At 40.3% G+C, this 16865-nt stretch overlaps 1 protein-coding gene and 1 pseudogene across 1 annotated transcript; both read right to left on the bottom strand.

The window, feature by feature from the left end:
- Window positions 1-2390: 2390 nt before the first annotated feature.
- On the bottom strand, window positions 2391-3353 carry LOC129536074 (olfactory receptor 10C1-like). The gene has a single exon (XM_055394825.2). The coding sequence runs from the start codon at window positions 3351-3353 to the stop codon at window positions 2391-2393; it is 963 nt and encodes a 320-aa protein (XP_055250800.2).
- A 7098-nt stretch (window positions 3354-10451) lies between these two features.
- On the bottom strand, window positions 10452-11408 carry LOC129536073 (olfactory receptor 10C1-like; annotated as a pseudogene).
- Between the last annotated feature and the right edge of the window lie 5457 nt (window positions 11409-16865).

Below are 16865 nucleotides of genomic sequence, written 5' to 3'. Positions count from 1 at the left end.
CCAAAAAGACGCACTTCAAATATGTCCTATACTTGTTCTTCCTCTGTTGTTTTTCTGTTGCTTTGAAATGGCAGCTTTTTCCAATACTGATGTTTCCATTTTTTTTAATTTATTTATTTTAATTGGAGGCTAATTACTTTACATTATTGTATTGGTTTTGCCATACACTGACATGAATCTGCCCTGGGAACCCCCCTCCTGATGTTTCCTTATGTGTGATCTCAGAATGCAAACATCTTCTAAGAAGTAAAATTTGACTTTAATATTTCAAGTATGCATTAGAAGCTTTTTTATTAATATAACTGGAAATTTTTGAAGTACTAATGCAAGAAGACCTCTGAACATAAAGTGAATAAGTTCTGTGTACATATTTTGTCAAGTTATAGATCAATATATTAATTATAAAGGAGACTACCAGTTTGCCATTAACAAGGTGCTCCATATTTTTGCTAAATTCTCACACTTGGAAAATAATGATATGATAGATGATTCCATTCAAATTTGTACATAAGCCAGGGTATAACATACACCCTGGGTATAACATATAACATAGCAATGCTCTGTGTGTCACTGGCTTTCATGTAAAAAAATCAAATATTTGTAACACAATGCTCAATTTTTTAGGAACACAACTATGAAATGGCTTTATTTTTTCCAATAACTGTTTAATTTTGCTCTTTTGAGTCTCCCTTTTGTTTATCTGAACTAGCTCTGTCAGTTACTTGCAGATTTTTAAAATTATTGAAATATAGTGAATTTGAATTTGAAAGTTTATCATATTTTAAATTCAGAACTCAGACAATACATAACTTCTAGACCCTGTGTGGTTTGGTGAATTGGTAAGTTAGGAGTGAGAGAGAGGAAAAGGGCAAATTTCCTTACTGGGTGAGGCCCAGGCAGTTATAGGATGTAATATGCAACGTGGTTCAGTTGTTGATGTACAAAGTTATTAAGTTTCCATTTTTCTGGTTCTTTGATATTTTCCATCAAAGTTTTGTAGTTTTCCTTATATAGATATTAGCATATTTTGTAAATTTATACCTAAGTTGGTTATTTTTTCAAGTATTCTTTGTTCGTTTCTAACTCTGTTTTTTAGAGATTCCTACAGTGAACCTCTGGAGAAGGAAATGGCAACCCACTCCAGTGTTCTTGCCTGGAGAATCCCAGGGACAGGGGAGCCTGGTGGGCTGTCGTCTATGGGGTTGCACAGAGTCGGACACAACTGAAGCGACGCAGCAGCAGCAGCAGCACAGTGAACCTCAATACAAAGGATAGCAGTAATTGTATGTGAAGCAGCCCTCACATTTATGTTCCTATATACGCACCCCCCTACCCAAGCAGCAGGGGATACAACCAAAGTCTGTCCTTAACATTTAGTCATCTGAAGCTCCTCTCAAATGGAAGTAGTTCAGCTGCTCCAGATGCTACATCTCTGCAAGCTTCAGAGTGGAGAATTTTATCCAGCTTCTCCTTTTAATAGACCTTCCAGTTTCTACAGTAATTCTCTTTGAGGCACTCTTAACAGCCTCCCGCCCTGAATATGATTTCATATGCATTTCCAACTTGCTTCACCCTCCTCAGTCTGCCACATATATGGGTGGATACATGGAGGTGCCTGGGGTGATTTTCTATGTTTTTAATAAATGCAATTATTTTTGACTCATTTGCTGTCTTATTTAGAACTTAAAGTGCCTCTTTACTTCAGCTTTGGCCACTTCTGAAATGGCTTAATGAGTAAACCAAACTCCATTGCAGTCATGTCACATATTTAAAACAATAGATGCAGCAAATATAATATTAAATTTAATAATTTAAAAATGCTTTAATATCTGAAGAGCATAAAGTAATAAATGTGATTTCAGGTTTTTATCATTTTGGAGGTACGTGGAGGTACTAACTAGTGAAGATTTCTGGTACTTAACAAGAAACAGATTGGGCCTTGGAAGAGAGGTCAAGTCTGAACATGAGAGAGCTGTGTGGGGCATGTCTCCTAGAAGCAGTCATGCATGGGAAAGCATCTTATTGGTGTCCAAAACTTTCTATTACTTAAACTCAAGATCTGTACACACCTTTTTCCTTCCATACATTATACAAAAGGCATTTTTGATGTTTCTGTTTTGGAGCCTTTCCTCATTCTACTAAACCAAGAGTCAGTACTGATATTTCTCTCACGATATATGAAGTAAAGACTCTTTAAACTTTTACATATTGAGGAGCTGCTGTGAAGCTCTGGAATAAAATGTCACACAAGTTTAGTAAAGAGATTTCTTTTATCTCTCTTCCAGGATATCACCCTTATTCTGGAATCCAGGAAAATTGGAGGAAGAAAATATACAGAAAATACTTCTGGCAGATAAATGGATTTCTAAATAGTTTGGTAATAAACAGTTTTAGGTCATTTGTCTGTGAGTGCTTCTTAGTGTTAGTCTTTGAAAGGCTTCCTTCACTTCCTTGTTCCTCAAGGTGTAGATAACTGGATTCAGAGCAGGCGTGACCACTGTGTACATGAGTGCAGTTGCCTTATCTGTTTCTGGAGTGTGTGCAGCCTTCGGTTGGAGGTACGTGAACAAGGCAGTACCATAGAAGAGAGAAACAACCAGGATATGAGATGAGCAAGTGGAGAAAGCTTTGCTTCTGCCAGTGGCTGAAGGGATGCTCAGGATGGTCACCAGAATGCGCATATAGGAGCCCAGAATGAAGAGACAGGGGGTCATGATAAAGAGCACCGAGATAGCAAACAATGCAGTCTCATTGTGGGAGGTATTGACACAAGCTACTTTCACTACAGGCATGATGTCACAAAAAAAGTGCTGGATCCTTCCTGTTCCACAGAAGGGCAGAGTGAAGATCCATGTGGTCTGGGCTGATTCCACCACGACCCCCGTGGTCCAAGATGCTACAGCCAATTTCAAACACACACCAGGATCCATCAGGAGAGAGTAATGCAGAGGATGGCAAATAGCTACAAAGCGGTCATAAGCCATGGCCGCTAGCAGGCAGCATTCTGTCAGTCCCAAGATGCTAAATGCATACATCTGAGCTGCGCAGCGCCCCACGCTTATGATCTTGGTCTCCACGAGCAAGTGCGCCAGCATCTGAGGCACCACACGAGTGATATAGCACATCTCCAGAAAGGAGAGGTTAACCAGGAAGAAATACATGGGAGTGTGCAAGGAAGGGGTGCTCCAGATCAAGCCAATGATGAGAAGGTTTCCTCCCACGGTAAACAAGTATATGGTTAAGAACACAATGAAGAGCACAGGTTGTAACTCTGCTAGAGAGGAAAATGCTACAAATGTGAAGTGGGTGTAGAGGGACTGGTTTCCACTCATTATAGGCTCAGAGCTAGACATCTGTGGAGAGAGCAGAGAGGGTAGAAGTAACATCTAAAGGCATCCAGTCACCTAGCATAGGTCGCTGTGGAACTTTCTAGGGTCAGTGATCTGACATGAGATCTACACACTTGTATTCCTTTTGCTAAAAATTTTGAAATGATTAGGGAAAACCCCTGGAGAAGGAGATGGCAGTCACTCCAGTATTTTTGGCTGGAGAAATCCATGGACAGAGGACCCTAGTGGACTACAGTCTGTATGATTGCAAAGAGTCAGACATACTGAAGCAACTTAGCATCCATGCATGCACCCAACATAATTGATCCAGTATTTCTTCCTGATTTTGAGTTCTGGAATTTCACAGAAGTTTAGAGAAAACAATGGCTTTAAATTACATCCTTTTATGTTTTCTTTTTACCTTGTTGTTATCCTGTGTAAAAGTGTTAGCCACTTCGGTTGTTTTGGACTCTTTGTGACCCCATGGACTGTAGACCACCAAATTTCTCTGTTCATGGAAATCTCCAGGCAAGAAGACTGGAGTGGGTTGCCATTCTGTTCTTAGGGTATCTTCCCCACCCAGAGATTATACCCAGGTCTCCGGCATTGCAGGCAAAATCTTTACCATCTAAGTGTAAATGAGTCAAATAAAAGATAAGGTAGAGAGTAAATTGTAAAGGTGCTATGTTCTGGTCTTCTGAATTCTATTATTTTCCCTTAAATTTACACTTAAGCTTTTGAAAGGGTGAATATTTCTAGGCATCTACCTATTAATTTTCTTACATATTTTAGTCATTTGATTTGAATATGATAAAATCATAACTTGGTAGCAAAAATCCATGGAAATCAAAGCCACCAGAATGTCCTTTCTATATCCTCAGTATAATTTTACAGGCAATTTGAATGGGAGAACATACCAAGAACCACAAGAAAAACTTCCCTTTCCTTGTCAGGCTTCTAAACTTCTGACAATTCCCAATTATAACATGGTTATAGAACAGGCAGTATTTCTACTCTGACTAGAGACCATAGGGATTGCATCCACTGCAGTTTAATTTGTCTCAAGAGGAATTTGTTCAAAAACAGTGATGAACATTCAATATAAATTGGTTTTCATTATTTGAATACATGTCCCAGAGACGATCTATTGCTGTTAGTTACATCACTTAAATTTCAGTGGGTAAATCCCAGTATTTCTAATGGATTTACACCTTGCACTTCAGTTATTGAATTGTATGGCTATTTTCCATATTAATTTTCTTTAAGTTTCTCAGATGCACAGTGACTGCTCATGTCTTTTTTTTTTTTTTATTTTACAATATTGTATTGATTTTGCCATTTATCAATAGAACCAGCACAAAGTAGACTCTGTAGACCAATGGATAGTATTTACTTTAGCAGACATTCAAAATTTTGCAGTAATTCTCTTTGAAGTACCCTCAACGCCCTCATTATAATTTGATATGCTAATAGCCCTCCTTTCCCATATTGTGTGAGAAATAGAAGGAAAATCTACTTCGGAGGCCCAGTTTTGTAGTGAAAAGTGTGAAAGTGAAAGTTACTCAGTCGTGGCCTACTCTTTTGTAAACCCAAGGACTATACTCCATGGAATTGTCCATGCCAGAATACTGGAGTGGATAGCCTTTCCCTTCTCCAAAGGATCTTCCTAACCCAGGAATTGAACTGGGGTCTACTGCATTGCAACTGGATTCTTTACTAACTGAGCTATCAAGGATGCCAATACAATGTTTCTACTGGCCTTTTATCCTCCTCTGTCAGCCAAACTTACAGGTAGGTACATGGAGGTGGCTGGGGGAATTCCAAAATCGTGTGTGTGTGTGTTAGTTGCTCAGTCATGTCTGTGTCTGAGACCCCATGATCTGTAGCTTGCCAGGCTCCTCTGTCCATGGAATTCTCCAAGCAAGAATAGAGACAGGCTTTACCTTGTGTCCAAGACTTCTCCAAGCAATTCTCCAATCTGGGTCTCCTGCACTTCAGGCAGATTCTTTACCATCTGAGCTGCCAGGCCAGTCCTCCTAACTTTTAGTAACCCAACTATTATTGACTCATTTGCTGTCTTCTTTAGAATTTAAAGAGCCTCCTTCCTTCTGCTTTGGTCTATTCTGAAATGGATAAACAAGCAAAGCAAGTTCCACTCCATGCATGTCACATGTTTAAAACAAATAGTTGCAATGAATATGGTATCAACTTTATCACATGATTTTAAAAATGCTTTTATACTTTAAAAAGCATACAGTGATAAAAGTGATATCAGATTTTATCATTTTGATGGTCTGTGGAGATAGTGGTTTGTGAAGATTTCTGGTACTTAAAATCAGTTTGGGCCTTGGAAGTGACGTCACGTAATCTTAACGCAAGGGAGTGGTGCTGGGCACATCTCCAAGAAGCAGGTATATACTGGGAAGCATCTCATTGGTATTCACAACTTTCTATTACTTAAAGTTCTGAGCACATCTTTTCCTTCTGTATAGTATACAATAGGGCATCACTTGAAATGCTGTTTTCGAGTCTCTAACATTCTTCCAAACCAACCTTCAGTACTGATATGTTTCTTGTGATATGTGTGGAAATTAGTGTTTTAAAGTGTGAACTATGGGAGGAGCTGCTTTGAAGCTCAAGCATTAAAATGGCACACAAGTTTGGGAAAGAGATTTCTTTCATCTGCTTTTCTGGGAAATCAGCCTTCTTCTGGAATCGAGAATTAGATGGCTGGATGGCATCACCGACTCTGTGGACATGAGTTTGAGTGAACTCCGGGAGTTGGTGATGGATAGGGAGGCCTGGTGTGCTGTGATTCATGGAGTCGCGGAGAGTCGGACACAACTGAGCGACTGAACTGAACTGAACTGAACTGGAATCCAGGGGAATTGGTGATTCAGAATATCCAGAAACTACTTCAGGCATAAGCATGGGTTTTTGAATAGTTACATAATAAATAGTGACAGCAAGTCATCCCTAAGTGGTTTTGCTGAGTGTTTGTCTGCGCAAAGCAATAGAAGAGATCAGATACTGTGTGATGACCAGCAGCTGTTGGATTGGGCTTTGTGTGTGTGAGCGCACGTGAGGGTCCACATGCACCCACATACATTGAAGCATTTGTTATGTGCCCAGAGACACCTAAGGGTCAGCTTTGGCAGGGAGAGATTCTGCTATTGAACAGGTGGTGCCTGCGACCCTTCGGTTAGTCTGCTGTAGTGACTGTCCTCTTATCTATGGTTATCACAATGTCCCATGTATAATCACTCTCACTTCTGACCAGGAGAGAACATACATTCATGTTTTTCAGGCACAGAATACCAATATATTTGCTCAGCTTCTACTTGGGCAGTGATTTTTAATCTCTGTGTTTAAAATGTCTAGGTATATTCCTTTCAGTTGTTCAGTTCAGTTCAGTCGCTCAGTCGTGTCCGACTCTCCGCGACCCCATGAATCACAGCACGCCAGGCCTCCCTGTCCATCACCAACTCCCGGAGTACACTCAAACTCATGTCCACAGAGTCGGTGATGCCATCCAGCCATCTCATTCTCTGTCGTCCCCTTCTCCTCCCGCCCCCAACCTTTCCCAGCATCAGAGTCTTTTCCAGTGAGTCAACTCGTCGCATGAGGTGGCCAAAGTATTGCAGCTTCAGCTTTAACATCAGTCCCTCCAATGAACATCCAGGATTGATCTCCTCTAGAATGGACTGGTTGGATCTCCTTGCAGTATAAGGGACTCTCAAGAGTCTTCTCCAACACCACAGTTCAAAAGCATCGATTCTTCGGCGATCAGCTTTCTTCACATTCCAACTCTCACATCCATACATGACCACGGGAAAAACCATTGCCTTGACTAGACAGACCTTTGTTTGCAAAGTAATGTCTCTGCTTTTTAATATACTATCAAGGTTGGTCATAACTTTCCTTCCAAGGAGCAAGCGTCTTTTAATTTCATGGCTGCAATCAGCATCTGCAGTGATTTTGGAGCCCAAAAAAATAAAGTCTGACACTGTTTCCACTGTTTTCCCATCTATTTCCCATGAAGTGATGGGACCAGATGCCATGATCTTTGTTTTCTGAATGTTGAGCTTCAAGCCAACCTTTTCACTCTCCTCTTTCACTTTCATCAAGAGGCTTTTGAGTTCCTCTTCATTTTCTGCCATAAGGGTAGTGTCATCTGCATATCTGAGGTTATTGATATTTCTCCCAGCAATCTTGATTCCAGCTTGTGCTTCTTCCAGCCCAGCGTTCCTCATGATGTACTCTGCATAGAAGTTAAATAAGCAAGGTGACAATATACAGCCTTGACGTACACCTTTTCCTATTTGGAACCAGTCTGTTGTTCCATGTCCAGTTCTAACTATTGCTTCCTGACCTGCATACAGGTTTCTCAAGAGGCAGGTAAGGTGGTCTGAGATTCTCATCTCTTTCAGAATGTTCCACAGTTTATTGTGATCGACACAGTCAAAGGCTTTGGCATAGTCAATGAAGCAGAAATAGATGTTTTTCTGAAACTCTCTTGCTTTCTCCATGATCCAGCGGATGTTGGCAATTTGATCTCTGGTGCCTCTGCCTTTTCTAAAACCTGCTTGAACATCTGCAAGTTCACGGTTCACATATTGCTGAAGCCTGGCTTGGAGAATTTTGAGCATGACTTTACTAGCGTGTGAGATGAGTGCAATTGTGCGGTAGTTTGAGCATTCTTTGGCATTGTCTTTCTTTGGGATTGGAATGAAGACTGACCTCTTCCAGTCCTGTGGCCACTGCTGAGTTTTCCAAATCTGCTGGCATATTGAGTGCAGCACTTTCACAGCATCATCTTTCAAGACTTGAAATAGCTCAACTGGAATTCCATCACCTCCACTAGCTTTGTTCGTAGTGATGCTTTCTAAGGCCCACTTGACTTCACATTCCAAGATGTCTGGCTCTAGGTCAGTGATCACGTTTCAGTTGTAATACTACTGATATACATTCTAGATTCAGACCATCAGTGTCCTGAAATTAGGACCTGATTATTTATGGGAATAGAACGGGAATTTGATCAAAGCAATATACTGTACATTCAATACAGAGGAAATCAGGAAAATTGGGGACAAATAAAACCATAATTTAAAAGCTAGATAGATAGGAAAAAATTTGAATAACAGTAAATACTTTCATCATTGCCCTAGGTGATATGTAATATATGTTTCTCTAAACCTTCATTTGTATGAAAACCCAAAAGATGAGTGGATAATACCATAGAAACAAGCTAGTTTTGGATTAAAAAAATCAGAATCCTTCACTGGATTTACAAGTTAAATACTTAGAGTTGAGTTGCAGGGTACATCACTCATCAGTATTTATTTTTGTTGTGTTCAGTGCTCAATCTTGTCTGACTCTTTGTGACCCCATGGACTGCAGCATGCCAGGCTTCCCTGTCCTTCACCATCTCTTGGATGATTATTTAAAATATCATTATTAGGGTGTATCAGAGGTGAGTAAGTATGGGAGGGTACTCCACTTAAGCTCTTGAAAGACAGCATCCTATGTTTAGCACTAAAATATATTAATTTTTTCATTTTTTTTAGCATTTTCCACTGGAGAAATATTTTCTTTCATCAAAAAGTGTGAAACACACTAACATTGATCCTATTACCATGGTAGTCAGGAAAAATCGAGTAGTGCCCAGGAGATACTCAGTAATTTTGTTGATTGAACACAGGATGTATACTTTAATGATCATACTGCACATTTCTCTTTTTAATTTTTTATTTATTTAATTTTGGCTGTGCTGAGTCATCATGGCATCTGGTCCCATCACTTCATGGGAAATAGATGGAAAAACAGTGGAAACAGTGTCAGACTTTGGTTTTTTGGGCTCCAAAATCACTGCAGATGCTGATTGCAGCCATGAAATTAAAAGACGCTTGCTCCTTGGAAGGAAAGTTATGACCAACCTTGATAGTATATTAAAAAGCAGAGACATTACTTTGCCAACCAAGGTCCGTCTAGTCAAGGCAATGGTTTTTCCCGTGGTCATGTATGGATGTGAGAGTTGGACTGTGAAGAAGGCTGACCGCCAAAGAATCGATGCTTTTGAACTGTGGTGTTGGAGAAGACTCTTGAGAGTCCCTTATACTGCAAGGAGATCCAACCAGTCCATTCTAGAGGAGATCAATCCTGGATATTCATTGGAGGGACTGATGCTAAAGCTGAAGCTGCAATACTTTGGCCACCTCATGCGACGAGTTGACTCACTGGAAAAGACTCTGATGCTGGGAAAGGTTGGGGGCGGGAGGAGAAGGGGACGACCGAGAATGAGATGGCTGGATGGCATCACCGACTCTGTGGACATGAGTTTGAGTGAACTCCGGGAGTTGGTGATGGACAGGGAGGCCTGGCGTGCTGTGATTCATGGGGTCGCGGAGAGTCGGACACGACTGAGCGACTGAACTGAAATGAACTGAGTCCTTGTTGCTGCATGTGCAATTCTCTAGTTGTGGCAAGTGCAGCTTAATCTCCAGTTGTGCACGGGTTTCTCATTGCAATGACCTCTCTTGTGGCAGACCACAGGCTCCAGGGTATGTGGGCTTCAGAATTTGTGGCATGTGGGCTCAGTCAGTCAGTCAGTTCAGTCGCTCAGTCATGTCCGACTCTCCATGACCCCATGAATCACAGGACGCCAGGCCTCCCTGTCCATCACCAACTCCCGGAGTTCACTCAAACTCATGTCCAGAGTCGGTGATGCCATCCAGCCATCTCATTCTCTGTCGTCCCCTTCTCCTCCCGCCCCCAACCTTTCCCAACATCAGAGTCTTTTCCAGTGAGTCAACTCATCCCATGAGGTGGCCAAAGTATTGGAGTTTCAGCTTTAGCATCAGTCCTTCCAATGAACACCCAGGATTGATCTCCTTTAGAATGGACTAGTTGTGGCTAAATAACAATAGTTGTGGTGTCAGGCTTAGTTGCTCTGCAGAAACTGGGATCTTCCTGAAACGGAGATCAAACCAGTGTCTCCTTTGTTGGCATGCAAACTCTTCACCACAGAGTCACTAGGGAAGCTCCATACTTTTCTTTTGCTTGAACATATATAAAAACATAGAAGAGGTCCATGTGTTTCTTGGTTGCGATCCTGTAAGTACTTTATGCCACTTATCTAATAGTATTCCTCAGTGTTAGGCTTTGAAAGGCTTCCTTCACTTCCTTGTTCCTCAAGGTGTAGATAACTGGATTCAGAGCAGGTGTGACCACTGTGTACATGAGTACAGTTGTTGTGTCTGTTTCTGGAGTGTGTGCAGTCTTTGGCTGGAGGTAGGTGAACAAGGTAGTGCTATAAAAAAGAAACAACCAGGATATGAAAAGAGCAAGTGGAGAAAGCTTTCCTTCTGCCAGCAGCTGAACGGATTCTCAGGATGGTCACCATAATGCTCACATAGGAGCCCAGAATGAGGACACGGGCTAAGAATAAAAAGCACAGAGAGAGCAGACATCACAATCACATTGTGGGAGATATCAACATGAGCCAGTTTTAGTACAGGCATGATATCACAAAAAAAGTTCTGGCTCCTTCCTGTTCCATAGAAGGGCAGAGTGAAGATCAATGTGATCTAGACTGACTCCACCACCACCCTAGTGGTCCAAGAGGCTTCTGCCAATTTCAAACACACATGAGGGTCCATCAGGAGAGAATAATTCAGCGGATGGCAAATAGGTGCAAAGCGGTCATGAGGCATGGTTGCTAGCAGGCAGCATTCTGTCAGTCCCAAGATGCTAAATACATACATCTGAGCTGCACAGCATCCCACTTATAGTCTTGATCTCTACAAGCAAGTGCACTAGCATCTGAGGCACCATGCTGGTGACATAGCACATCTCCAGAAAGGTGAGGTTAACCAGGAAGAAATACATGGGAGTGTGCAAGGAAGGGGTGCCCCAGATCAAGCCAATGATGAGAAGGTTTCCTCCCATGGTAAACAAGTATATGGTTAAGAACACAATGAAGAGCACAGGTTGCAACTCTGCCAGAGAAGAAAATCCCACAAATGTGAAGTGGGTGCAGAGGGACTGGTTTCCACTCATTATAGGTTCAGAGCTAGACATCTGTGGAGAGAGCAGAGAGGGTAGAAGTAATACTTAAAGGAATACAGTTACCTAGCATAGGTCTCTATGGAACTTTCTAGAGTCAGTGGTTTGACATGAGAACCTACACACTTGTATTCCTTTTGCTAAAAGTTTTGAAATGATTACCCAGTAAAATGAATGCAGCATTTCTCCCTGACTTTTGAGTTCTGGATTTTCACAGAAATTTAGAGAAAACATGGCCTTAAATTACATCATCTGATATTTCGTTTTTACGTTGTTGTTATTCTAATCATATACACAGGCTGTTAGATGAGTAATATCCATGAGAGCTTTCTAAATTAAAGGAGTCATATAAAAGCTAAGTGTAGGGAGGAGTACGATGTAAGATGCTATGTTCTGTTCTTCTGAATTCCACATTTTGCCTTAAAATCCACAAGTAAACATTTCAAAGGGAGTATATTTATAGCCACCTATCTGTGCTCTTATTAATACATACTTTTATTCATTTTGATTTGAATATAATAGGACCATAATTGGACAGCTAAAATCCATGGAAACCAAAACTAACACAATGTCCTTTCTGTAACCTCAATGTAATTTTATAGGAAATTTGAATGAGAGAACATACGAAGAACCACAAGGAAAATTTTCTCTTCCTTGTTGTCCTTCTGAAATTCCACGTTATAACATGGTGATAGACTAGGCATGTTACTCTAACTAGAGACTGTAGCGAGCACATCCGCTGCACAGTTTAATTGTATTTGTCTCAAGCGAACTTTGTTCAAAAGAACAATGATGAACATTTAATGTTAATTTGGTTTTCATTATTTAAATATATTTCCCAAAGTTAATCTATTGCTGTTAGTTACATCACTTAAATTTCAGTGGGTAAAACCAAATGTTTCTAGTGGATTTGCACCTTGCCCTTTAAACACTTATGAATTATATGGGTTTTTCCATATTACTTTTCTTTAGGCTTTTTAGATGCACAGATGCTCAAATCATCATGATGTCAAAAGAACAAATGTAGGACACGAAGTAGGCTCAATAAACCCACAGATAGCATTTCATTTATTCATTGTGTATGATTAAGTTTTTAGTACAGTAAATACATGGTCTTGGTGCGGGAGGCTAAAATTTAATAATTACAAGTAAGTGAAATCATATCTTTATTTTTCTGGATCTGAGTTAATTTTCTTAGCAAAATATCCCCCTAGTAAATCCATATTGTCCCAGGATTCTCTTCATTTTTTGTGCCTGAATAATATTCCTCTTTAATGTTGGTCTTGGCAATAATTTTTGGAATAAGATAAAGCAACCATAGATTGAGAGAAAATACTTGCACACCAAATATTCAATAAAGGTCCATATCTAAAATATATAAAAACACATGCAACTCAAAAAGTAAAAGACAAATAACACAATTAAAAAGTTTGCAAAGGACCTGAATATACATTTCTCCAGAGAAGACATAAAGTACCAACATATATATTAAAAGGTGCTCAACATCCCTAATCATAAGGGAAATACAAGTCAGAGTGACTTTGAGATATCATTTCACACCTGCTAGAACTGTGATTATTAAAAAGACAAAAGATAATAAGTGCTGGCAAGAAAAGGGAAACCTTGTGTGCTCTTGATAGAAAAGTAACCTAACATAGTCATTATGGAAAATAGTATATATAGGGTCCTTAAAATATTAAAAATAGAGCTACCAGCTGATCCAGCAATCTAACTAGTGGGTATATACCCAAAGGAAAAAAAGTGATTATTTCAGAGAAATATCTACACTCCCAAGTTCATTAACATTATTCAACAGTAGTCAAGATATTAAAACAATCTCTTTGATGTGTCTTTATCGTAAAATATTAATAAAACAAAGTAAAAAGTTGATGCTACATTTATTTTTTTATTTTTATATTTTATTTATTTATTTATTTATTTTAATTGGAGGCCAATTACATTATTGTATTGGTTTTGCCATACATTGACATGAGTCTGTCCCAGGTGTACATGTGTTCTCCATCTTGAACCCCCATCCCTCTGGTTCATCCCAGTGCACCAGCCGCGAGCATCCTATATCATGCATCAAATCTGGACTGGCGATTCATTTCACATATGATAATATACATGTTTCAACGCCATTCTACCAAATCATCCCACCCTCGCCCTCTCCCACAGAGTCCAAAAGACTGTTCTATACATCTGTGTATGCTACATTAAAAAAATTTAATCTGTATCTGTTCTCTGTGTTGACTATTTCTCAGTCTAGCTCTGAAGCCAGGGAATAGTATTAAAATGGAAGAGGAGTACAGTTGACTGTTGAGCAACACAAATTTTAACTGCATGGGAAATATAACACAGATTCTCCACTTGTATGAGAAATTTTTCAATAAATAGTTACTGCATGATCCTTGACTGGTTGAATCCACGGATGCTATAGCAGACATGGAGGTAAGACTGTAAGGTACACAAGGATTTTTGACTGCTGGCAGAGAGGAGGAAATGCTCATTATCTCCCATGTTGTTCGACAGTCAATTGTATATGGTTGGATGTAGGATATTTGAAAGTCAAAAGCCCTCTTTTTTAATTAAACTTTTTATTTTGTATTGTAGTATAGCCAGTTAGCAATGTTGTGACAGTTTCAGGTAGAAAGCAAAGGGACTCGAATCAAACGTATACATGTATCCATTCTCCTTCTATATCCCTTCCCATCCAAGCTGCCACATAACATTGAGCACAATTCGTCATGCTACAATAGGTCCTTATTGGTTATCTATTTAAAATATAGCAGTGTGTACCTGTCCATCCCCAACTCCCTAACTATCCCTTCGCCTGTCTTTCTCATCGACTATATGAGTTCATTCTCTGAGTCTGTTTCTGCTTTATAAATAAGTTTGTTTGTAGAACATCTTCTGAGATTTTGCATATCAATTCAGTTCAGTTGCTCAGTCGTATCTGACTCTTTGCGACCCCATGAATCACAGCACGCCAGGCCTCCCTGTCCACCACCAACTCCCGGAGTTCACTCAAACTCATGTCCACAGAGTCGATGATGCCATCCAGCCATCTCATTCTCTGTCGTCCCCTTCTCCTCCCACCCCCAATCCCTCCCAGCATCAGAGTCTTTTCCAGTGAGTCAACTCGTCGCATGAGGTGGCCAAAGTATTGGAGTTTCAGCTTTAGCATCAGTCCTTCCAATGAACACCCAGGATCGATCTCCCTTAGAATGGACTGGTTGGATCTCCTTGCGGTACAAGGGACTCTCAAGAGTCTTCTCCAGCACCACAGTTCAAAAGCATCAATTCTTCGGCCATCAGCTTTCTTCACAGTCCAACTCTCACATCCATACATGACCACGGGAAAAACCATAGCCTTGACTAGACGGACCTTTGTTGGCAAAGTAATATCTCTGCTCTTTAATATGCTATCTAGATTGGTCATAACTTTCCTTCCAAGGAGTAAACGTCTTTTAATTTCATGGCTGCAATCAGCATCTGCAGTGATTTTGGAGCCCAAAAAAATAAAGTCTGACACTGTTTCCACTGTTTTCCCATCTATTTCCCATGAAGTGATGGGACCAGATGCCATGATCTTCGTTTTCTGAATGTTGAGCTTCAATCCAAAATTTTCACTATCCTCTTTCACTTTCATCAAGAGGCTTTTTAGTTCCTCTTCATTTTCTGCCATTAGGGTACTGTCATCTGCATATCTGAGGTTATTGATATTTCTCCTGGCAATCTTGATTCCAGCTTGTGCTTCTTCCAGCCCAGCGTTCCTCATGATGTACTCTGCATATAAATTAAATAAGCAAGGTGACAATATACAGTCTTGACGTACTCCTTATCCTATTTGTAACCAGTCTGTTGTTCCATGTACAGTTCTGACTGTTGCTTCCTGACCTGCATACAGGTTTCTCAAGAGGCAGGTCAGGTGGTCTGGGATTCCCATCTCTTTCAGAATGTTCCACAGTTTATTGTGATTGACACAGTGAAATGCTTTGGCATAGTCAATGAAGCAGAAATAGATGTTTTTCTGGAACTCTCTTGCTTTCTCCATGATCCAGCAGATGTTGGCAATTTGATCTCTGGTGCCTCTGCCTTTTCTAAAACCTGCTTGAACATCTGCAAGTTCACGGTTCACATATTGCTGAAGCCTGGCTTGGAGAATTTTGAGCATGACTTTACTAGCGTGTGAGATGAGTGCAATTGTGCGGTAGTTTGAGCATTGCCTTTCTTTGGGACTGGAATGAAGACTGACTTTTTCCAGTCCTGTGGCCACTGCTGAGTTTTCCAAATTTGCTGGCATATTGAGTGCAGCACTTACACAGCATCATATTTCAAGATCTGAAATAGCTCAACTGGAATTCCATCACCTCCACTAGCTTTGTTCGTAGTGATGCTTTCTAAGGCCCACTTGACTTCACATTCCATGATGTCTGGCTCTAGGTCAGTGATCACGCTATCATGACTATCTTGGTCGTGAAGATCTTTTTTGTACAGTTCTTCTGTGTATTCTTGCCACCTCTTCTTAATATCTTCTGCTTCTGTTAGGTCCTTACCATTTCTGTCCTTTATCGAGCCCATCTTTGCATGCAATATTCCCTTGGAATCTCTAATTTTCTTGAAGAGATCTCTTGTTTTTCCTATTCTGTTGTTTTCTTCTATTTCTTTGCATTGATCACTGAGGAAGGCTTTCTTATCTCTCCTTGCTATTCTTTGGAACTCTGCATTCAGATGCTTATATCTTTCCCTTTCTCCTTTGCTTTTCACTTCTCTTCTTTTCACAGCTATTTGTAAGGCCTCCTCAGACAGCCATTTTGCTTTTTTGCATTTCTTTTCCATGGGGATGGTCTTGGTCCCTGTCTCCTGTACAATGTCACGAACCTCCGTCCAGAGTTCATCAGGCACTCTATCTATCAGATCTAGTCCCTTAAATCTATTTCTCACTTCCACTGTATAATCGTAAGGGATTTGATTGAGGTCATATCTGAATGGTCTACTGGTTTTCCCTACTTTCTTCAACTTAAGTCTGAATTTGGCAATAAGGAGTTCATGAGTGGAAACAGTGTCAGACTTTATTTTTTTGGGCTCCAAAATCACCGCAGATGCTGATTGCAGCCATGAAATTAAAAGACGCTTACTACTTGGAAGGAAAGTTATGACCAACCTTGATAGTATATTAAAAAGCAGAGACATTACTTTGCCAACAAAGGTCCATCTAGTCAAGGCTATGGTTTTTCCCATGGTCATGTATGGATGTGAGATTTGGACTGTGAAGAAAGCTGATGGCCGAAGAATTGATGCTTTTGAACTGTGGTGCTGGAGAAGACTCTTGAGAGTCCCTTGTACCGCAAGGAGATCCAACCAGTCCATTCTAAGGGAGATCGATCCTGGGTGTTCATTGGAAGGACTGATGCTAAAGCTGAAACTGCAATACTTTGGCAACCTCATGCGACGAGTTGACTCACTGGA

The sequence above is a fragment of the Moschus berezovskii genome, chromosome 6 (assembly GCF_049115385.1).
Source record: "Moschus berezovskii isolate FMDL1 chromosome 6, NW_MosBer_1.0, whole genome shotgun sequence".
Taxonomy (NCBI): domain Eukaryota; kingdom Metazoa; phylum Chordata; class Mammalia; order Artiodactyla; family Moschidae; genus Moschus; species Moschus berezovskii.
The sequence above is the reverse complement of the archived record's forward strand: the minus strand, read 5'-3'. Positions and strand labels throughout refer to the sequence as shown.

Bases quoted from the DNA above. Each gene is read 5' to 3' on its own strand.
- LOC129536074 (XM_055394825.2), bottom strand. From the start codon at position 3,353: ATGTCTAGCTCTGAGCCTATAATGAGTGGAAACCAGTCCCTCTACACC.